Below are 23,606 nucleotides of genomic sequence, written 5' to 3'. Positions count from 1 at the left end.
AACCCCCAGGCTGACCCTGGCTCTGCTGTGACAGGCCACTTCTGGCCCCTTGGAAATGCAGTGCCAAGATGCTGGAGGACAAGGGACACAGCCCTATCCTCGTGAAGTCTGGCCGCAGCACTCACCTGAAAGCCCCAGTGTAGCCATAGTATCTCTCCTTGCTGTTGGGCATGCACTTGTTCTCATTCTCGTTGTTGCCAACACATAGTGCACAGAGACTGGATTGTGGGTCAGCTCCAGGGGCACAGCTTTGACTAAAGAATTTATCTGGAGAGAAGAAACATGGGAAGTCAGCTCTTCCTACCTGAGTCAACGTAAACAACCTCTACTTAACAGGTGACACAGCTTGATTTCAGTTCATTGTATTGCCCAGGACAGATAGAACACAGTCACTATCACAAGTAGTGGCTTGTTACCACCAACCCAGGACCCACCAGAAACCAGAAAAGCTTCAGACTATATGCACTGACAAGAAGCCTGACTGGGGATTGGGAAGAGAGTCTGTGACTTCTACCCAGAGGGTCCCGTCATCACAGCCTCAAGCTGGGGACTCAAGTGATGAACTTGATGGCCATCTGCAGCAGACCCTACTGGTTACCTACTCCAGGATCTGATTTCCCCTTTTCCTCAGTAATGGCAACCCTTTTTACCTGGTCATCTGGTCCCTTAGAATAAAGACTAGCCTTATCAGATGCCCTATGGCTAGCACAGCCATGTGGCTACATCCTGGTCAGTGAAATATGAGCAGGAGTGCTGGGGGCCAGTGTCTTGGAAACATCCTTAAAGGACAGCTGGCACATGCCTTTTGCCCCTTCTCCTTCCCTTCCTTCATCCTGCATATGGAATGGATAAGCTGGGACTGGACCTCCAGTTGTGACATGGGCCATGTGAGGACCTTGAGCATGGAAGCCACCTGTGTCAGAGTAGCCAGAAGTCTGAAGCCTGGGTCCCTGACACTATGTTGTCATCATACTAGCTCTGGACAATCCACCTCTGGGCTTCCCCTACATGAAAGAGAAATAAACTTCTGTCTTGTTTAAGCCTCTAATACTACTTGGGGTTTCCTGTCCTTGCAGCTGAACCTAACCTGAACGAACTCATCGTATGATTTAACTCACATGAAGGAGTTAATATGGATTAATATAGGTTAAGAAGAGAGGAAACAAAGGTGACAAGCAAGCCCTGCCCCCATGAGCAAGTAGCACCCATGGCCAGCCTCGTGCAGCCCCTGAACTGGAAGAGCCACACCATGTGCCAATCTCAGGAAAAGGCTGGGGAGCACCTCATTGAAGTCCTGGCAGCTTCCCCACAGCTCAGAGGCAGCCAAGGGGGCTGGAGAGAGCGACAACAGTGTGCACTGCTGGTGAGGAACAGAGCCACTTGCAAGCCTGCCCGAGCCAGGATCACAAATCCATTTAAAGGGTAGCAGGACCCCACCTGAAGAGATGCCTGCACAAGAGGTGAGCCACCACAAGAACATGCCACACGCCATGTCACCGGGCCCATAGCAGGCAGGGCACGGCTTATGAACGCAGTGTGAGCATGGGGTACAGCAGGTAGAGAGGCCCCAGAAGCAGGCTGGGTCAGAATCCCTGAGGTCTTATTTGGTTTCCTTTGCAGTGTGAAGTAAGAAGTCAGTTCTGTCTAGGAACAGAAGTCACCTATCATGAGGTAGGCAGGGGCCTTTGCCCAAATTAGCAAGCCAGCACCCGTGAGGAATTTAGATCTGGAGCTCTAAGAGGCAAAAAATAACATTTGGACATCTCAGAATCTGCATCCATTCTTAGGGTGCAGAGAGACAGACTGATATTCCAGTGTTTGACCTTGGGGTAGGGTGGATGGGGCATGGGGTGTGCTGTGGGGAGAACCGCTCAGTGCATCCATCCATGACTGAAGGAGGCAGCCACAGGGACAGCCTGCTTACACCAAAAGGGGCTGCGGGCCACAGTCAGCCTACAAATCCCCGCACCCCCCCCAAACTTTCTACAGCTCCATGTGTCTACCCCTCAGGATGACCCACCCACCACTACCTCAGGAATCCTTACCAAACTTGCAGGAGCCTGTCTGGTTGAAGAGCAGGCCCATGGGGATGTTCCAGCCTGCGGTCCTGCCCACGCCAGTATGGCAGGACTTCTTGCCACTCAGAGAATTCCAAGTGAGGTCAGCATCTGATTTCCTGACAACCGCCACTGCCAGATACCCTTGGACGACAGAAGAGCAAGTCTTAACCTCCAGAGGGCCTGGCACATGGGCTCTATAGTGCAACTGTCTTTGGCAACCCAGGCCAAAACAGGCCAAGAAGCATCACCAGCAATGATTCCCCCAGACAACTGGCCATTGTCAGGTAGACCAAAAAGGCTTAAGCTGCTGCTCTATGTTAAGGTGAGATTGATCTGAAATAGGAGGAAAAGTTGATCCTTTAGGTGATTGCTGGGGACTGTCATCGACCAGCGACACACTGTCCCTGAGTTACAAACCAGGAGTTCACCTTTAGATAAAGGCCACTAAAGCATCAAATGCTGAACAAGTGCGACCCCAAGAGTACATAAATCACCGACTGCAATATGCATCGGGCCAGAGCAATGACAACCACCAGACCAAGTGCCCCGTGGATGCAGGGGGTGTGTCTCCCTGTGCTGAGTGTGAACCAGCCCCGCACTGTGAGAGGGTCAATGTGGTGGCAATCCTCCTCCTGATTGAGTGCACCTGACACACCCCTGCTGGGGGCAGGTGGGGAGCTCTCGTGAAGCTGAGTAAGCACCAGCTCTGGCAGGCAGGTGGGTGTGGTGCACAGAGCATGGTATTTAGCAACAGAGCCCCTGGTGCAAGGCCAGGATCTGCCACAGTATCATCGATGGCTGTGAGTGAGATCCGGCGCACTTCAGGAGACTACTTGGGCCAGTGTCCCCTCATCCATCTGAGATGGGGATGTAACACCCCTCCTTCCATGTGGCCAGGACACAATGAGAAACTCTGAAAGTTCTCTGTCATGTGTGAACATCGACATAAATGTTAATTATGATTACTTATCTACAAATTATTTGCATCTTCAAAAGAACTTATGGCTTCTATGGCTACTTCTCTTTCCATGAGGTTTTAAAGTTGCTGCCACCTCCTCCTCCAGCAGCAAGAACTTACCCTTCAGCCTGAAAACCACCAATTCCCACTCACCTTCTGGTGGTCTGTGCACACAATCTGGGGCATTGCTGTTCTGGGATTCTAAAAGAATAAAGGCAAGCACAAGATCATTAAACACTCAATTTTATTGAGAAGTCACAAACTTCTCAATCTCAACAATACAGAATCAGATCCGAAGAGACTGTCTGAGCAGTTCCGTGTAGCAGAGATGCATATACGTGCTCACCAAAAGACACGGACACAGATGTTCATAGCAGCGCTATTCACAACAGCCACCAACTAGAAATTGCCTAAATGCCCATGCACGGCAGAACGGATAATAATTGCAGCGGAGTCACATAATAGAACACTAATGAGACTGAAGATTCTACAGCTACACACTTATATGGATGAATAACACCAATGTAATGCTGAGCAAGAGACATTAAAAAAGCACACGCTGTGCCACTCCTTTGACGTAAAGTTCAAGAACAGGCAGAATTGATCTAAACCGTTTGAAGTCAGGAGTCATTAGCCTTACTGGAGTATGAGAGCTGGGGACAGGAGGCACAAGGAGACTTGAGAAACTTGCTGTATCTTGATCTGGGCACTAGTGCCCAGGGCCGTACCAGTTTGAGAAATGTCATTGAGTTGTACGTTTCTGTGCACTTTTCCTCATGTATATTTTACTTTACTAAAATCTTTTTAAAAATTAAGAAGAGGAAACCAATCTGTGCTTTGTCAGTTCTCAATACCATAGGCTCTGTAGGTAATACAGCCCCTTTCATTTATTCTTTCCCAATTCTTCTGTTTGAATGTATCCTTCCATCTTAATATGTCCCCTGGACCCATGAGTAGGGTCGCTTGTCCCTACCCCCACCCCCATAGCCCAGAAGAAATAAACCTGAGAGGACCCTGCCCCCACTTACTTTGGTTCTCTGCCAGGACAGGCACCAAACCACACTTGCCCGCAACGTAGATAAATCCTCCATCCAAGTTCAGCGCATCCGCTTCTCCTTTCTGCAGAAGCAAAGCAGGTTGCCAGCCTCACAGTGACACTGTTTCCTGTCCCACCTGTCTTTACATCTCTCCGAGAGAATGGCTTTATGTCAGAAGTCCCAATGAAGCAGCAAAAACAAGCAGGGGTTGTTTGAACTGAGCACCCAAAGGAAACCCCACGTGCACTACTAATTCTCTACTTAGCCCCACATGCCTTTCATGCGGTCACTTCATTGGAAAGACCAGGAGCAGCTTTCACCAACTCTCTGTCCTCTGAACGAAACCCTTTCTATACTCGGAGCCCTCTTGGGACACACCCTCCTGGACCAGCCTCATTCACCGGAGAAACAGATGGGAACAGCTAGCTTCATCAAGTCTCAGCTCACTGGCATTACATTCAAAGTGCAGCGCAGAATTTGTCCAACAAATGAGCACAAATCATTAAACGGGCTCACCATCAGAATGCATGAGCCCACACTCCATCACTGGAAGATGGATCCATCAAGATGGCAAAACTCCCTCTTTGGCCCATTAATAATTTTTTTACCACTATACTAATTAGAGATGTGGATGAAGATTTCTATTCAAGGATGGGCATCACAGGGCTACTGATAAAAAAATCTAAGGGGACAAGGAGGAATAGGGTCATGGCTAAACTGAGCCACATACACACAAAAGATACTCTGAAATCATTTTTTAAAAAGTGTTTTCAAAGAATATGTATTCACTTGGCAAAATGGCCTTGATACACTGTAAAGAGAAAAGAACTAAACCCCACAAAACTCGTGTGATCTAGTATTGTTGCGAGCCTATGCACAGATGTACCGAGAAATCCTGGAGAGGGTAATTATCAAAACTTGAACCCTGGTGTCTGTCTGTGTGAGGTCACAAGTGGTTGTTACCTATTTATTGCTCTTACATCATACTTTTCTCTATTTTCCAAGTTACCTACCAGCATCGTGAGTTGCTCTTACAATCAGAGGAGTGAAAAGCCCACAATACACAGTTTTTAACAGACAGCTGCGCCTGTTTGCACACCGCGCGCTGCCCGCGCAGACCCCCCGCGGCAGACCCTGCCTCAGCCGCGGGCAGCGCCTCCGAGCCCGAGCCGGGACCTGCGGGCCGCTAAGGAGCGCGCGGCCCCACCTGCAAGTGCCGCATGCTCCCACTGCGTGGAGTCATCACCTACCAGGACCAGGGCGATGCACTCCTCGGTGGTGGACGCCGAGGCGCAGGCCACTTTCCGGTTGCTCACGTCGCTCCACTGCTTGCACTTGCGCTCCTCCTCGGGGCCCACGGCGCACCATACAACCCGCTCGCGCCGCGCCGCCACCTCCGCCGCCGCTGCGCAGAGGGACACAGCCGGTCGGCAGGGGCCCTGAGCCTTGCGGGGGACGCCCAGACGCCGCGGACCTCCCTGGGGCCCGGGATCCACTCGGAGCGCCCTTCCTGCCTGGACCCTCCACGGGAGCTACTCCCTCCATGGAAGAGTTGGCCACCTGCTCCTCTCCCCCTCCACTCTCAGCTCCACAACCCTTTCTTCAGGCAGGCGCAGCGCCCTTGTTTCTCATTTCCGTTCCTTTGGAGACTTCCCCTGGCTTCTAATCCACCCTTCAGTCCTTACTGTAATGATTTGCCTGATAGCTCCGTCCCATGGGATAAAAGCTCCAGGACGCAGTGGCAGCCCCAAGAGATGGCCTAGGGGAAATTGAGCCCATCTCTGACCTCCCCTAAGGCCAGCAGTCACCACCATTAACTACAGTGCAGCCTCCTGGTTCACCTAGACTCTACCCCAAGCCCCCCAGGATTGGAAGACCCAAGGCTGAGCTGGCCCACTGCAGTGTCCCCAGCCAAGTACAGGGCCCAGGCACAGGAGGACGTTCTACCAGGCCTCTGGGTTCATCTCAGGAGGGGCCCTGGCTCTCTTGCTTCATGTTCATATTTCTCACTTCATAGGAGGCAAACTGATTTTTCTGGCAGAGCTGGAGAGCTTGATGCACAAAGGGACATATGGCAGCATTAATCCCGTGGCCGACACATTCGTTTGGAGACACTCCCTCATGTTAAATGCCGTGACTTGGTCGACAGAAGGCACTCACACCTGCATTAAACCTACCACAGTGAAGACTTCCAGTGGCTGGGAGATGCAGAAGTGACCACTACCGAGCAGGGCCGTGCTGCCCACGAGGGCCTGGGAAGTGCTTCCTGGAAGGCCTCACCCATGCCTCACTGGCCACACCCCGCCCTCGGGGCCTGCCTGGTCCTCACTCACTTTCCCGCAGGTTCTGGATGGCAGTGAGGTAGTTGGCACCGAGGTACAGCCCAGAATCTATCTGTGAGGGGATCCTCACAAACCCAAGGGCAGAGTCTTTGAACAGCAGGTCCTTGTTCTCAGGAGTGGACTTAAAGAGCTGGAACGCCGATGACTTGTTTCTTCCAAACTCCTCCTAATTAAGGAAAAATAGAATTATGATGTCAGTGATAAATAAGGAGGAAACAAAAAAATGATGTTGACGAAGAGTATCTGGAATCGGGATGATTCTGAGAGCAGGAACCTTGGCGGACTTCCTCCTGCAGAGGGACCCGTGCCGTCCCTGTGACACAAGGTCAGCTATGGCTTCTTCTTTAGAAGGTTGCTGGGGTCCAAGCACCTAAGAGTCCTGAGAATATTGCGTCATCCTCCCCCTGCTTCTACTCCAGCCCATACTGTCAGTTGAGTTGACAATTTGCTAGAGGGGCTCCGTTGTTTCTGCTGTCCAGGGTACAGCCTAAGCAAGCAGTCCACTGACGTCATAAACATCTGTGCAGTGAGGCTACAGAAGGACTTCTAGAGTGGCAGGAAGTTAGGGAAGGAAGAAATCTCCCCCCTACCTAATCCAAGTGAGTCAAGAGGACTGGGCGGGGGGGGGGGGGGGGGGGGGGGGAGGTACCTGTGCCCGGTGGAGGAGCCTCCAGATCAGGTCTTCCCTGCCATCCACACTTCGGGCCACAACAGCATGAGAAGGAACCCGGGCCAGGTGGCACTCCTTGAATGCATCCACTGGCTTCCGAGTATTGTCTGGGCAGAGCAGCTCATACTTATCCCTGTCAGCCTCATCTGGCAGGTTCTCTAGGGGAAAGGGAAGAGGTGGAAGGAATCCCAGATGAGCCGACTCCAGGAGTAACCATGAGCTGCAGTCCCCCTTCCCCCATAGAAATTGAGCTGGAGGAGACATCTTACACAGTTGACAGAACTTGGGGTCAGAAAGGCAGTGGATTGCTCCAGAGCACTCAGAAAGATAAAGACAGTGTCCAGAAAGCCTTGGGGGCTGGCCCAGTGTTCCTCTAACTGGGATCATATAGGCTACCCTGGTATTGTTGCAACTGTTGCCTGGCAAGACCAAGGCGGCTGAACCAACCTCATCTGTTTCCATGGCAACCCTGCCTAGAAAAGAGCCACATAGTGGAGAGAAGCCCAGGGGCCAGCCTGGGGGTGCTGCCTTACCCACATCTCTAGAAAGAATAAAAATGACAGTTGAGTCATTTCCCAACTCTGGGTATATCACAAGAAGGGAAAAGACTGTTTTTATGAGTGAGTTCAGCCCAATTTGGAACTATCTATATCATATGTAAGTTACTTTAGAATATATTTAGTGACAGAAACCTGCCCAAGTCATTTTATGAGATTAGTACAACCTTGATGTCAAAAACAGAGAAAGAATTACGAGCTTATTTTACTTATGAACATAAATACAAAAATCTCAAATAATGTATTAGCTAACTCAATCTAACGGAGTATTTAAAAAACTAACAGATCAGGATTAAGGTTTATCAGTTCATTCCCTCAACAAAAGAATGGTTGAATGTCAAAAAAGCTAAAGTAATCCATAGCATTAATGGATTAAAGGAGGGAAATCATGAGATTGTCTTAATTTTAATAAGAAAAAGAAAAGTCGAAAAAGCAAAGTCGAAAAAGCATTTATATGTTCAACATCTGTTTGTGATTTTTTTTTTTAGTTTCAGAAAACTGGTAATATAGAGAACTTGGTAAAGTTACTGAACTTGATAAATGCCATTTATCAAAATATCTACAGCAAAAATCATACTATGAGAAGAAAACTATGAGAAGAAAAAGGGAATGTTTATTCCCTTCAAAATCGGGAATGAGGCAAAGATGCCAGCTATCACATTGCCAACAGATACCAGGCAGCCTGTAATACACAGTCTACAAAAGAAATAAGAGAAATAAACGCGGGAAGGAAAAAGACAAACTCTAATTATTTAAACATGATGTGATCATCTACATAGAAAAGCCAACAAAACCAAGAAAGAACTAATAGAACTAACAAGAGAGCTCAGAAGGGCAACACTACAGAAATCCTGTTATTCTCATCAGCAATTACCAAACAGAAACTAATACGAAATATAAGATATTGTAGAAGCAACTAAAACCATTAAATGCTAGTAATTAGCCTCACAAAAATATGCATGAGACCAACAAAGAGAAAATTTTTAAGTTCTGTTAAAGGATATAAAAAGAGCTGTGATCAAATGGGGGAGATATATTATGACAATTTAACATTATAACTATGTGTTTTTCATGGATCAATTTAAATTCAAAACAATTCTAGTTAAAATTAAAGTATGATGCCTTTGGAAATTCAACAAAACAATTCTAAAATTTTAGTTAAAAAAATTTGAAAATGAAGAGCAAAATGTAGGGTGAGAAGGCTCTCTCTGTCTCTCTCTCTCCCCCTCTCCCCCCCCCCCCAGGATATTAAGACCCACTACAAGCTAGGGTAATAAAAGCAGGAAAAAACAAATGCACGAGTGAAACAAAGTAGCCCAGAAACTGATCCATGGATATATACAAACTTGCTGTAGAAGTGGCTCCACATATTGGTAGGAAAAATGTTGAATTTTATATAGTTGCTATTGTGAGGGCGATGGTCTTCCTATAAAAGGAAAATGCTGAGGCCAAAGCCATACCTAATTTCCAAGGTGTGGAGAATACACAACAAACGTGTGCTGGGGAGGGTGGTCTTTAAATCTTATTGTGGGAAATCTTTATGATTTGGGAGTGAAGAGGGGATCTTTAAAAAAAACCCCAAAAGCACAGACCAACAGGGCAAAATTGATGAATTGGACCCTATCAGTGTCAAGGACTTCTGGTCAACAAAGGGTGCTATTGACAGATTTTTTGACTGAGAAAAGATCTTCCTAAAATCTAGAACCAACAATAGCTTGATAACTGTATGAATGTGGTGGGCCTGTCTCCAGTGGTCCTAGGTGAATGTGGTGGGCCTGTCTCCAATGGTCCTGGGTGAATGTGGTGGGCCTGTCTCCAATGGTCCTGGGTGAATGTGGCAGGCCTGTCTCTGGTGGTCCTGGGTGAATATGGTGGGCCTGTCTCCAGTGGTCCTGGGTGAATGTGGAGGACCTGTCTCCAGTGGTCCTGGGTGAATGTGGTGAGCCTGTCTCTGGGGTCCTGGGTGAATGGGGAGGACCTGTCTCCAGTGGTCCTGGATGAATGTGGAGGACCTGTCTCAGTGGTCCTGGGTGAATGTGGAGGACCTGTCTCCAGTGGTCCTGGGTGAATGTGGTGAGCCTGTCTCTGGGGTCCTGGGTGAATGGGGAGGACCTGTCTCCAGTGGTCCTGGGTGAATGTGGCGGGCCTGTCTCCGGTGGTCCTGGGTAGAGTGTGTTCACTTGTGCACACTGAGCAATTGTGCTTCAGTGAGTAGTCCCCCAGGGACATTCTCCTGAAGGACAGTAAGAGGATATGTATAAGGGCATGAGTCACGGAGCCCTGTTTGTGGTAGAGGGAAGGACAGAAGGAGCTAGTCCATCGCTAGGGTGATAGATAAGTAAAATCTGGTGGACGTGTTCCATGGAACATTCCTCAACTGTTAGAACCACTGAACTAGACATATACAACAACATGGATAAATCTCTAAAACAAAATGCTAAGTGGAAAACCTTGGCAGCAGCATGGTTTCTAATGATCAGTGAAACTTCTGTGGGCTGAGGGAAACAAACCAGCACTATACCTGTTGCCAGACCACACATATCTCAGAGGATGCATGTCAAGTACCTTGGCAGGGGTGTCTATGAGGGGAAGAGAAGGGCAGTGGGCCTGGAAGATTAAAGAAAACTGACCACTTAAACTATGAAATAACATCAAATAAGAGCTGTGTGCCCTGTGGGGAACCTTGATAATAGTGTGCCAAGAAGTGAGAAATCTAATTATCACAATACTCAGAATTACGATAAAATAAAATAATAGGAGGCAGTCCCCGTGGCTCTTCCCACTCCTCTTACCAAATACTGTACTATCCTTGACAAAAGCCACGTCTCCAGCCCCATTTTCCAGACACCTGTGAAATAAGAAAGCACCAGAAGCATCAGCAGGGAGCGGCCCCCCAACTCGGTCCTCAGGCTTCCTGTGGAACAGGCCCTGGGGCTTGTCTCCTGTGGGCGGCTGATCCCAGAAGGGCAGGGCTCTGAGGTTTGGGGGCACCTCGCTTGGACAGGTGGCAGGGGCCACCTCCAGGTAGACCCTGAGGAAGGACTCAAGTGCTGACCAGAGACCCCCACCTTCCGTTTTGAGGGCTGAGAGGGCAAAACTTGTCTTTCTATGTAGCAGAGAGTTTTGAAGGCTCTACACCAGAGGGTGAAGGCTTGGCATTCTTGGCCATGTGGTTCTTTCTCCAGGACTGAGTGAAGGAATGTGCCCTGCGGGCGAGAAGCAGGGAGGCCTCCCTCTGCAAAAGTGCCTGAACCCAGGGGGCAGATGGGGGCAGAGCAGTAGCATCAGCCTCAGCATGGAGGCAGATGGGGTACAGGGGTAAATCCGGCAGAGCGCACTGTCTCCCAGGTCGGGCAGAGGCCCAGGTGGGGCAGACCGACGTCAGCCTGGACACTCCAGCTGTCCTACCTGGCCAGGAGACTGGGACTGGTCGTCTCATGACAAGACTCCTTCAGTCCCTCTATGGTTAGGGAGGGGGCAGAAGTCAACCCAGGACAACACAGGGGCAATGCCAGATTCAAGGTTCTCTGGGGAGACAGAAGGGGCCACTGCCAAGGTGACTGCTCATCATCAGGCTGATGCAGAGGTGAGAGGGCACATGTGGGGCTCGGGGTTGGAGGGGACCATGCACTGGGTAAAGTCAGCACCCTCTTTGGACTCGGTTTCTCTATGTGCACAGCAGTAGAAGGACTGAACCTCCTCTATGGTCCCTAGTAGCAGGCTGAGCTCTATTTGGAGCCAGAGAGAAGGCCTTCTGGCCTGAGGACATGTGGCCCTCAGGCCACTGGGGAGAAGAGGACAATCTCACTCACTTGAAGGCACCAGAGTAGCCAAAGTATGGTTCCTGGGAGGAGCAGGCACATTTATCTGCCTCTGTCCCCGCACACAGGCGACACAGGTTGGGGTACTGTTTTCCATCTGCGCAGGGAACACAGCTGGCAGAGAAGAAGTGGGCCACAGCTGTTGAACACAGAGAAATGGACCAGGGAGTGTGAGCCAGCCCCGGCCACAGTCGGTTACACCTCACAGTGTGCACTCCCTGTGGGCAGAGAGGGGCTTCCTCCACCCCTGCCAGACAGCTTCCTTGTGAGCCCGAGACTCAGAGAGGTGCACCTCGGCTGAGAGCAGACTCAGCTGCCACCTCCGGAGGGCTGCTGGTGCAGCCAAGCCTCCCAGTGCATGTTTCCAGCTGCTTCACCTCACCCCCACCTTGGATTCATCACACGTGTTCACCTGTGTGATCCCAAAGTGGTGGCTTGTGTGTGCAACTGGAGTGGAGACCCCTGCCTGAGATTACCCACAATCCCCCAGCCATCTTACCTTTCTGAAGGGGCTCAGGTGGCCCTGTCCAGTTCAAGTATGGACGAAGTGTCCCAATAGGGATGTTCCACCCAGCGGACCTGCCAAGGCCTGTGTGGCAGGACTTCACGCCTTGCAGTTGGTTCAGCTGAAAGCCGCTGCCCTTCTTCACTACGGCCACAGCATAATAGTGGGTTTGTGGCTCTGCAGAGGGTCAGAGAGAATTGAAAGCTCTTAGCCTGAACCAGAGGGAGATGAACAGCCCACCCCAAGCAAGCCGCTGGTGGGTGGCTGGACTGCACGCCACAGTTTCATGTGGGGCAGGGCAGCCCAGAGCCTGCTCTGTTTCCCCAGGGAGCACATCGTGTCCTCCCTTATTGGGTCAGCATCTGCGCAAAGAGCCCAGGGACTCCACTCCCTGTAAGTGGGATATCGTCTGAGACCCCACCTCTGCAACCCATCCACTCTGACTCCACAGAGGCCAAGGCCAGGGCCAGGGCCAAGGCCCCAGCTTCCAGGTCCCCAGGGAGAACTCACTCCCTCTGGTCTGGTAGACCTCCGCTGCCACAGGTCGCAGTTTGTAGGGGTGCAAGCCTGCCTCATACACCAAACCGCCATCGAGGGTCACAGCATCTGCCTTGTTTGCCTGAAAGCAAAGAGGCCAGAACGACCGACGTCAGGAGAAAACCGCCCTAACCCAGGCACAGGGATTTCAGGACATCAGCAGGCTCCATGGCTGGAACAATCTTCAAAAGGGTCAGCTTTCCATCATGTCCATTCACATCCTGTGAGAGGCAGCACAAGCTGAGGCTCCCTCTTTTTGGGCAATGAGCACCAGCCCAACTGCTGTAACTCCTGAGGTTGGCATGTTGCCGCAGAAGTGCCCACCCACCTATGCGGCTCCGTTGATCGTACCCTTCACAGTTGTTTATATTTCATGTTGTTTGTTCTAGACCCTTTCTCCCCTGTTTTTGCTTTGTATTTATTTCTTTTAAGTTCTTTTTTATTGAATAGAGAATATAACTATTATGATATCTTAAAATTATCGTAGTAAACCATGTTCGTCCTCCTTGGCATGTCACTTCTCCTATGCTTACATAATTCTCATATTTGCAATCTGGTAAAGATAATATTTTGCGGACTGCTGTACTTATCGAAAACTGCCTACATTTCCTTACTTCTGTAGAGCTTTTATTGATTTTATTGACTTCATAATATTTTCTTATAATGTGGTTCTTCCATAATGTATTAAGTAATTCCCCAAATGTTCAGCACTTGGGTTCTTTCTAACTTTTTGCTGTTAAAACTCTGCTCTCATGGATACCTTTGTCCTCGTAGCTTTTTTCCTCCTGATGAACTGTTGCCGTGGGATAGGCGTCTGAGTGTGGAGTCACCCAGACAATGAGCATGTTTGGCTTCACAGGCCTGGCTGCTGTTGCTATTCTGCTTTCCAGAAGATTCATAATGCCAATTTGGAATGCCACCAACCGTGAGGATAAGTTACACTATAGAATCCCCAGCAGGACAGGCTTTCATTTCATTAAGTGTTACTACTTTAGAAAATGCAAGTTCTGACAAATTACATAGGTTTGTATTTCTCTGATTATTAAGGGGAACCTTCCTAAGTATTTTAATTAATTATGAATGCTCTCTTACGAATACTCTACTCCTATTATTTTTCTTACTTGATCCTATATTTCCTACCAGTTTGAGTTAGTTCTTTATAGACTGTAAATAGTAATCACTTGCAGAGCCGGTGCATATTCACTCTGGCACTTTCTAAATTTTTTGTTTAAATGTTTATAATGGCTATGAATTAAATTTCTTATATTTTGAAATCTGTCAGTTTACTTCATGATTTGGTTCACGGCTTAAAAGCTAAGAGATTTGGGGGCTGGCCTTGTGGTGTAGTGGTTGGGTTCGTGCGCTCTGCTTTGGCAGCCCAGAGTTCATGAGTTGGGATCCCCAGTATGGACCTACACACCACTCATCAAGCTATGCTGTGGCAGGGTCCCACATACAAAAATAGAGGAAGATTGGCAGAGATGTTAGCTCAGAGACAATCCTCCTCAAGCAAAAAGAGGAAGTTTGGCAACAGATGTTAGCTCAGGGCCAATCTTCCTCACACACACACACAAACAAGCTAAGAGATTTCTCTCCCCTCTACAGTTCTACTAATTAATCTGTCCTCCAGTTTTTCAATAATACACAGTTTATTTTTAACCACTTAATCTATCTCAACTTTATTTTGATGCATGGTATGTAGTACTGATTTAAAATGGGGCTCTTATTAGAAAGGCATGTTTTGTGACCTCATTCACAGATATTTTTGGGTTCACTATGTTAGAACAAGACCTAGAGAGCTGTATTTTTAAACCCGCAGGAAATGCTGGTGCTGCTTGCCCACAGGCCACAGCTGTAAAATAATAGCCTAAAACACTGCTCAAACTAATTTTTTTCCCTAAGTATTTTCCCATAACCCTAGATATTATGGGAAACTTTTGCACAAAGTACCCAGTCTGTGCTGGAGCGGAGGACACACAACCAGGGCACGCGGCGGGCACACAGAACAAATTTGTTGAGTGAATGAGTAAAAATTATTTTGGTAGATCTTACATCTCAAAAGGCAAAAGGAATCTGAAATCATCCACAAGTCACGATTCCCTTTCCTCTTTCCCTGCAAACGTCTTGGACAAATGTCTTTCCGATGCCTGGTGCCCGCCAGGCCCTGCCCCAGCCGTGCCATGTGGTGACCATGACCAACTGCGCTTGTGTCTCTCAGGGTTTAGGGGTGAAGATGTTCTGGAGGTTTCACCTTTCAGAGCAACCTTGACTTTTGCCAGTGGTACATATTCTTCCAATAGGACTGCTTCTCTGTCATTTTTGCACAGTTGTTATTAACAATTTATGCTGAGATCCCAATTTCCCTACACTGTCTCTCCACTTTAGAATGTTAGTTTCTGCTTTCAAAACAGCCTTGTGTCCTAGGAGAGTGGACTGCTCCCAACTTACAGGCGTCCAGGAAGAAAAGCAGAGGGAGAAGGGGAGAGCACATTTTCTATTTTACTCCACTCCTTTCCCTTCCATGCAGTTTGGTCCCACCCGAAATACGATGCTGACTTACCGCGATGGCCTGGATGCACTCAAAGCTGGAGGTTTTCCTTATGCAGGAGACAGAGGGGCCTCTCACTTTTTTCATATTCCTTTGGAATTTGGCGCATTTTGCTGCCTCTGCTGGTGATATGGTGCACCATCGAACGCTTTTCCTAGGGGCAGCCAGACACAGCCCTGGGAGAAAGAGGCCAAGGAGTAAGGGCTCCACCACTGTCCATGGAAGAGACTGCCTCACCCTGGGACGGAGTTTTCCAGACTCCTCCCTCTCTCAGCTCCTCCCCGTCCCTCTCCATCCTGCGGCCAAGTCAGGCGCTCTCCTCAAGTGGAGGTGTCTTGCTGGCCTAATGAGAACTCTGTGCTGACCAGAGGGCAGTGAGGCTCAATAAATTAGAGGAGACAGTCAGACCCTCCTAATTCTTTTCCTTCCTATGACTGACACAGTTCCTACCCCTAAAAAATGATGACAATCCTTGCATCAGTTTATGGAGTTCTTCTCCGTGCTTTGTCCCACTTGAACCCAGGAGGTAGGGAGGAAAGGGATTATTGCTCTTGGCTTTTTGGTGTGAAAACTGGCTCTTGAGGAGACTGAGTGACGGCTGCTCAGCAGGGGCAAAGTCCAGCCTGGAATCCAGATCCCTCTAGACTGTTGTTTCTACAGCATCTCCCTAGAGGATGCCAAGGGAACTAAGGAAAATACGCCTGAGTCTTTGTCAGTAGCCGCAAATGGCAGTCAGCGGTGTCCCACATGGGGCAGGGCGCCTGAGCTACCACCACTCACCTCCGTACCGGAAGAGGAATCTTAGTGGGGGGGGGGGGTGGAAATGTCTAAAACTGATATACGATGGCTGCACCACTTGGTAAAGTTATTAAAAATCATTGAATTGTATGTTTGAAATAGGTAAATTTTATTATATGTAATCTATACCTATATGTAAAGCTGTTACAAATGAAAACCAAACACTTGGTTGCAAAAAGCCCACTTCCCCTTTGGATGTGCTTTGGGGAGAACACTCAGCCCTCTGCCACCTCCTATTCATGAGCCATCCCCTGCACAGGCAGACCTGCCAAGTGTGGGAGGGTGTGGGGAGACCTGTGGCTCTCAGGCTGGTCGGCAGGGCCTCAGGGGCACCTGGCTGTCACAGACCTCCTCCACCAGCCGTCATCCTAGGAAATCCCAGGGGATGTAATCCATCCTTGGAAGCCCTCATGGAATGAAGTGAGAATTAACTCTGTAAGATTCAGCCATTTGTGACCCAATAGCATTTGCTGGATCCCCTCTGTATACACAGGACTGCATGATATGCAGAGAAACACGTAAGCAGACTGGACCAGGTCTCACGTCTCGTCTGGAAAGGCAAAAGCCCAAAAGAGAGGAAGCTAAGTATGGTGAATGCTCTAGAAGAGAACAAATACCAAACCAGGAGTGAGGTCCCCACAACCTGAGCCAGTCATTAGGACGAGGGCCTTCCAGGAGGAGGCAACAAAGGGCCCACATGCACAGCCACCATGACAGGCACGTTCCATGCAGGGGCTTTACTCTCTCACCTCACAACTTCTCTCTCCATCCATTCCCCCAGCCTCTCTTTATTGTGAGTTTGGCCAACATCCCCATTTCCTAGGTGAGGAAATTGTGGCTGTAAGTTATGTGACTTGCCTAAGTCCCACAACTAGTAAGTACTGGATCTAAGATTTGAAGCTAGGCAGTCAGACACCAAGCCCCCAGCCCCCTGCTCTTACGGCTAGGCAGCCGGCCTATTGAGGTTGGCTGGGTTAGAGACAGGCTCTGTGGACATCAGGTTGGTAAAGGGTTTGGGGTTAGATCTTGGAAAGCCTCCAGTGCAGGTCCAAGGGGGTCTTATTCCAGAGGTGGTGGAACTGTGACTCATGGCAGAGAGCAGAGGTCAGAGCTGCTCTGCCTAGGACAGGGGGCAGAGTGGACTGAAACCTGGGAACCAGGCAGAGATGCCCTGGGAAATGGAGAAGGGGGCTGGAATAGGAACTTGGTGTCAGAAATTAGCCTGGTAATGGATGGAACCTGGGGGTGAAGGGAGAGAGCAAAACGAAGACCACGCCTCAAAGCTGGGTTGGGGGGTACAAGCAGTGGCAGGAATAGGGGACCTGGGGCAGAGCTCCCTTCCTCCTCCCCTGGGTGGCGTGACGAGGAGAGTAAAGGACCACTGAGGGGTTTTCCAAGACCCAAACCCCAGGGCCTGGGTGCAGAAGACATCACTCTCTTCATCCCCTCCCACAGCCCTCACCATCCAGCTCCAAAGCTATGCCTCCCCCTCAAGACCAAGTGCTCCCTGAAGCAGTTCTGAGTGTGGTCCTTCCTATATCACCAACCCAGCAACTGAACTGTGTCAGCCACTCAGATGCTGCCCATCTGAGCCTGGATGGAATCTTCCTGAAAGGACACGTCCTCAGATTCCTTCTGTGCAGACACGCAGTGCCCTAGCCTCAAAGGCAAGGGCTGGCATGGAGTCGCTCTTCTCACTCCACCCAACCCTGCAGGCCAGGACACCCACGGGGAGCAGGGCAGGAATCCCCTCGGGCAGCCAACCTTCCTCAGGGTCGGACGAGATTTCAGGACACTTTGGGATGCTGGCCACCATCCTACTGGCTGCAGGATTTAAACTGCAGGCCTCTGTGGGGGCCGACACCCCAAGGTACAAGAGAAAATGGAACCCAGGGGTACAGCTCTGAGTCAGGGTCCTGGACCCCGGCACGTGACCCCCTCCAGGAAAGCAAGGCTTCCTACCTCTCAGGCCACTCCCAGGTGACCCCAACCCTGTGCTGTGGGCCCGGGAGGCCAGATGTCAGGGAGCAGAAGGTCCTGGCCAGGCCTGATCCTGCCTTAGGGAAGAGAGGAGTGGCCAACACCCCTGGGAAGGAATTTGGAGAAGGGGACCAGAAGGCAGGCACAGGTTTGGGGGCACAAGCTCACTGCTGCTCTCTGACCACCCCCTTCCATACAGGAAGCCCTGAGCCCCGAGTAGATGCCCCGAGACAGTGGAGGCTGCACTGGCAGAGGGGGAGGGGACACCGGGGCTTTCATTCTGACCACCCACTGCCCAGGTGCTGGTGCCCATCAGCCCCTTCTGCTGCTGCCCAGCCCCTCACCCTCCACTGCAGGAGGCCCTGCCCTCACACCTTTACACCACCACCGTCCATACTGGCCAGTGCCCTCTGAGCACCGCAGAAATTATTTCAGACACTCGGATACAAAATTAACAATTGTTCCGTCCCTTCTATTTAGTCCCTTCTAGTCTGGGCACACTTAAAACCAGAAGTCAATCATCTCACTCTCACACCCTCTGACAGAGGGGTCCCTTCAGGAGGGTCTGTGCCAGCCCCACTGCCCCTCTGCGGGCGGAGCCTGGTGTACACCTTCGCCTACCACTGAGCATATGGGACCCGCCTCCTCCTCACAGCTCTGTGGGAAGATGTTGGGGCCGTTTTTTGAATGAAGAAACTAAGGTTCAGAAAGGCTCTGTCTTGTCCAAGTTACACAGTCCTTGCAGGAGCTGGGACCTGGTCTCCGGTCTCCTGTGTGTCTCGGGCAGGTCACTCACCCTCTCTGAGACTCATTTTCCTCCCATGTAAATTAACGCATACAGTACTAAGGGTACCAAAGATCCCAATAGGACAAAAGGGGACAGGCCCTTTGAAAAGCTCTGCGGAGCTCCAGGCGCGCCAGGAGCCCTGACCTGGCACCTCCCCCCAGGCGGCAGGCGGCGGGCGGGACTCGGCCCCGGGGCCGCCCCACCCACGGCCGCCTCCTCGGCTGCAGGCGCTGGAGGCCAGCCCGACGTGGCGCTGCGACCCGGACGCCCACCTGGTGGGGCGCAGGGACTGGGACCCTCACCCACCGGCGGGGTGCAGAGAGAAGGACGCCCACAGGACCGGGCGCGTCCCCAGGTACCTGCACTCACCAAGGGCCCCGAGGGACAGCAGAACTGGGAAGAGGAGCTTCATGTCTGGGGTCCTGAGGCGACTCCAGCGAAGGAAGCCTCTGCCACCTGCGCCGGCTCTGCACCCTTTTATCTAGGGCTTGGTGACCTCACCGGGTTTGCCCTGCCCTGTGACCCAATAGGCACCTGCTTCTCAACCCAGTTCCCCTCCCCCTACTATTTCCTTGAGGCCAAAGAACCCTGGGGGGAGGGAATGGAGGGAAGAGGGGAGAAGGAATGGTGCCTGGGCAAGGCTTGGCAACTCGAGAGAGAAAACCCAGCCCCACACCCCACCTCCCAAGTCTGCCCTGGTGCTGCCTAGATGTTGGGATGTTCTTTCTCTCCCACTAGTCTGTAAGCCCCTGCTGAGTCACAAGCGCAGTCCCTGAATTTTGTCCTCCTTCTGGTCTCCGTGTGTCCTAGAGGGTTGGACAGAGTGGGGGTCCTAAGGTGAATGTTTGTGGATCATCTTGACTGTGAGACTGCCCTTTCCTTGAGCAGATGATGTCTAGAGTGCCCAGGAGCCAGTCAGGGCAGGTGCATCCGCCTCCATCCTGAGGCAGCAGGCAGCCTGGAGCTCTAAAGAGGACCCAACTGCCTTGGTCTGAGGTCAGCAGCAGCCTGGGACGGCTGGCAGAGAGAACAGAGGCTGCCCAGAGTCTGGCCCAGGCTGCCCGTGTGGTCCCTCTCAGAAGAACACAGTACAGCTCCCAGAAAACAGAGCCCGAGGTTTCAGAGGGAACGACCACCACCCGGTGCCCAACGGCTGTCTCCCTGTCTGCTCAGTTGCCAATGAGACGGCTGTCCTACCGCTTGTTTTGTTTTTGTTTTGTGGCAGTATGAGGTGGGGGATGGGAGTCTCATTTTGATAAATGTCATATTTTGTCCTCAATATGTAAGCTGACCCTGTTTCAGGAAGCTGTTTTTAAATTCTACAGCTAAAATTCTGCTTCTAAGGAGCCATCTCGTGAGTCACTCCCAGGACTCACATGGGCTCACGTGCAAGAATTCCAGGGCAGCACTGCGTGTCATGAACCCAACGGAAGCAAACTAAACGTCCGTCTCTGGCACATCGAGTGTGGTGCCCTTCTTGCAGTGGGACACACTGGGGACCTAAGAAAGGACAGGTCGCCCTGTATGATCTGATTTGAGCTTGGCTCTGAGGGATACTGAGTGAGGCAGTAAGGTCCTAACAGAGGAAAATCACAGGTCACCTGAAGGCCTCCTCTTGACAGGTCAGTCTGGCCAACATATTATTCTGAAATTTGCTTGACCTGAAAAGCTGGTGTTGACTCTTCGCTTAGACTGCTTGGTACAAAAAGCATCACCTAGAGGAGATGAGCAGGAGGCAGCTCTGCCGGGGGTGGGCTGCAGCAGGCCCCCGGCCATGGAGGAGCAGACCCAGCCCAAATCTTTGAGGCCTGCCAGGAGGCTGTGGGGCCCCTCCGCCCTGGGCATGGATCTTGCCAAGGCACGAGAGTGGGGCCTGATCAGGAATCCTGCTTGCTGGGCACCAGAGTAGTGTCCTGGGTTCAGCACTAGAATTACCAGCTGGGTTTTGGGGTGACAGATCCACGGTCTCTCACTGTTTGGAAATACAGTATCGCAACAGTAAAAGTTGCTTTCATCAATAATTGCAATAAGCTATTTCAAAAATAATGAAGAAATACAAAATTGACTAATTCTCAGGAGCACTGAGCATCTTTGTACCTAAATTAGCTTTGCCTTTTCATGATTATAAACGAATTAGGAAATGTCCCACACCCATGTCTCTGTCTCTGAGTGCAGATTAGCAAAAGGATGAGTTGGAGGTCAGAGGCCTCTAGAGCCTCTCATGTCTATTACAGCATTGGCAAGAACACAGAGACCCTGGGCCCACAACCAAGAGGCTGAGCTTAAGAGGTGCCCTGGAAGCAGGACTAGGGTAGACAACAGGGCAGACTCGTTTTATGCTGTGTCTGCAGGCAATGGCTGAGCCCCAGGCCAGGGATGTGCTCAGCTGGACACGCGGAGCAGCCGTCCAAGACCATCTGCAGATGAAGCTGATGTAAGGGTGGGTCTGCCCAGAAGACAGGAAGTTGAGTTGAGTTTAACTGATCCCTTGTCAACATTCGCCCATTCATGCAGACCTGATGGGTGCCATGAGGGACACAGAGAACAGGGGTCCGTCCTTGTCCTCAGGAGCTCATGGTACAATGCGGGAAGGGGCAGAAAGATTTGGAAGAAGGATTAACAAAGTCACCTCCTCTATCCTGAGCCCCACACCAGGTGTCCATCTGCCTTGGACAGCACCTCCTGCAGGTCCAGTAGACACCTAAATTCAATGCCTCTGAAATGGAACTCATCCGCTCCCTCCAGGCCTGCACCTTCTCTCATATCTCCCACGACTTCCCAGCAAACCCACCCAATGAGGAGCCTCAGAGGCATCCGCAAATCCTCCGGCCGGCCAGCCCTGTATGCGTGATGGGCACCTGATGATCGATATTGGTTGAATGAATGATTGAGTGAGGAGAAGGCACAGGAGGAGGCAAAGGATTCTGCTTATAATATGTCAAGTCTCAGAGACACTCAGGGCCAGGGCTGGCTCTGCTGGGCTGGCCCAGAACCTGTGTGCCTGAGTTGCTAACTTACCCATTAATTCGACATCCATCTATGGGATGTCTCCGATGTGCCAGGAGCTGGGCCAGATCTTGAAGAGCGTGCAGGAAGCAGAATGTAGCTTTCCAAATGCTGCGATGGTGGCATGGCATGACTATGAGGAGCACAAACAAGGTGGCTGTGGGACACACCAGCATGTAACGAACGGCAGGAGCAGGTGTTTCACAGGCAGGTGAGGGAGGCTACCCTCTTCCCCCACAACCTGCTCCCTCTCCCCTGCCGAGAGTCACACAGTGACCCTTTGCCAGCTCACCGACGGGCCCAAGCTAAGCCCTCCCCACAGATGGGCAGTAAACCTCACACCCTGTCCTCCATGGAGTCCTCCAGCTTCAACCCCAAAAGGAGTGTTGGGAAGGAAGTGTGGGATTTGGGGAGAACCAGCTTCAGATGGAATAAAGGAAAAAAGGAGTTCCCTGGACCTCCGCTCACACAGGGGCTTCCGCTGGGCCACCTGGGCCTTGCTTCCTCCTCCTGCCAGCGGCCTAAGATTACTGGCTTGGAAGAGAGCCACTTGCTAAATAGTTAGGGGTTTTGTGGTGGGTCATGAAGCCATTGGTAGCTTGAAACCAGTCATGGTGGGAGTATTTGCATCATGGAAATTAGCAAATGCTACAAATCAGGGCATTTTTCCCTCCTGGAGAGCCAGGTTACAGCACGCCACTGCCTTGTTTGTCATCATTTGGAGGCGTGCATCGCCCACGTTAGTGTGTGGGTGCAAGGGAAGCCATCCTAGGAGAGAGGCAAGATAATAATCCTTAGCATTTGGATGGCACTTTTCACTCCAAACAGAGCTGTCAGTCACCTGGTCTCATGCGACTCTTAACAACAGCTCTGTGAGTGAAGAAAGTCAGTGTTCCCTCTAAAAACAGATAAACTGAGGGTTTCCTGTGCTCACCCAGTGAGTGAGATGCAGAGACGGAACTGCTAGCCCTGGTCTCCCACCAGGCCCACAGCCAGGGGCTGTCTCTTCCCAGGACCTGGAACTTTCCGAGAGCTCAGGTTGCAGAGACTGAGGCCCAGGGATATCTTCCACTCTTGCTCTCAGCAGGAAGGAGAATCAGCAAGTACTGAACCCCTTCTGTGGACCAGGCACTGTCCAGCCCCTTCTGCACATCAGCTGTGGCTTCTGGTCCTCATGGAAGCACCACGAAGTGCCTCATTAAACCTGCTTCCCAGATGAGGGGACTCAGGCCAAGCAGCTCATCCATGGTCACACAGCAGGTCAGTGGCAGACCTAGAAATCTGCCACTGGCCCCTAACCCTTATCCAGTGATCCCTTATTGTTATTGATTGTTCCTTTGCTGACCGCCTTGAAGAGAGAGCAGGAAGTGAGCAAGGATGAGGGGATGGACCGAGAGCTCCCTGCGTCTCGGCCAGCCCTGGTCCTCACAGATCCCATCGTAGAGACCGTGGTTTCCGGAGCAAGGCCTTCACGTTGGCCCCAAGTTGGCCCCTTGCATAAAGCCCAAGGTCCTTGAGAGTCTTTGGGCGTGTCTAGGGGTGGTGGGGGCTGCCACGGGAGGGAGCTCAGCTGAAGGGTGGCAGGCAGGAAAGCAGTGGCTTTATTAACTAATATGCCTTGTGGCTAAAGCTTGCCCAATTACAAAGAACCACAGAGACAAAGAGCCTCTGTCTCCCTGGACAGCCCACTTCCTCCTCCTCCTCCTCACAGTCGGGACCCTCTGCTCCACTGGACCCTCTCCTCACAGGGCCAGACCCTCCTGGGGCCGGCCCCCCATAGCCTTGCTGAGCAACATTGCACCCCTTTCTCCAGTGGTCCAAGGGGCAGTGAAACATCCTAGGTTCCCCAGTTGCAAGACTTCAATTCTCCTCAGCAGGGTAGCACCCCGTGTCCCTGGCAGAAATCTGAACTCCATGAGCGCCTAATCACCACATCCACTGAAATGAGAATGTGCAGCAGGCCAGGCCCAGGGAGAGCCTTCCAGGAAGGCAGCAGCCAA

The 23,606-nt window shown here is 51.1% G+C and overlaps 1 protein-coding gene across 1 annotated transcript in view; it reads right to left on the bottom strand.

Annotated features, from left to right (window-relative positions):
• LTF (lactotransferrin) overlaps positions 1-19,119 on the bottom strand; it is a 28,770-nt gene extending 9,651 nt beyond the window's left edge. Inside the window, exons 1-13 of the mRNA XM_044754916.2 lie at positions 18,970-19,119; positions 15,048-15,211; positions 12,461-12,569; positions 11,945-12,127; positions 11,437-11,584; positions 10,417-10,472; positions 7,047-7,225; positions 6,389-6,563; positions 5,306-5,460; positions 4,047-4,137; positions 3,172-3,219; positions 2,046-2,201; positions 126-267 (exon numbers count right to left, since the gene is read on the bottom strand). Of these exons, the coding sequence (XP_044610851.2) occupies positions 126-267; positions 2,046-2,201; positions 3,172-3,219; positions 4,047-4,137; positions 5,306-5,460; positions 6,389-6,563; positions 7,047-7,225; positions 10,417-10,472; positions 11,437-11,584; positions 11,945-12,127; positions 12,461-12,569; positions 15,048-15,211; positions 18,970-19,012 (1,649 nt within the window). The 5' untranslated portion in view covers positions 19,013-19,119. The remainder of the gene's footprint in view (positions 1-125; positions 268-2,045; positions 2,202-3,171; positions 3,220-4,046; positions 4,138-5,305; positions 5,461-6,388; positions 6,564-7,046; positions 7,226-10,416; positions 10,473-11,436; positions 11,585-11,944; positions 12,128-12,460; positions 12,570-15,047; positions 15,212-18,969) is intronic.
• Between the last annotated feature and the right edge of the window lie 4,487 nt (positions 19,120-23,606).

The sequence above is a fragment of the Equus asinus genome, chromosome 21 (assembly GCF_041296235.1).
Source record: "Equus asinus isolate D_3611 breed Donkey chromosome 21, EquAss-T2T_v2, whole genome shotgun sequence".
Taxonomy (NCBI): domain Eukaryota; kingdom Metazoa; phylum Chordata; class Mammalia; order Perissodactyla; family Equidae; genus Equus; species Equus asinus.
The sequence above is the reverse complement of the archived record's forward strand: the minus strand, read 5'-3'. Positions and strand labels throughout refer to the sequence as shown.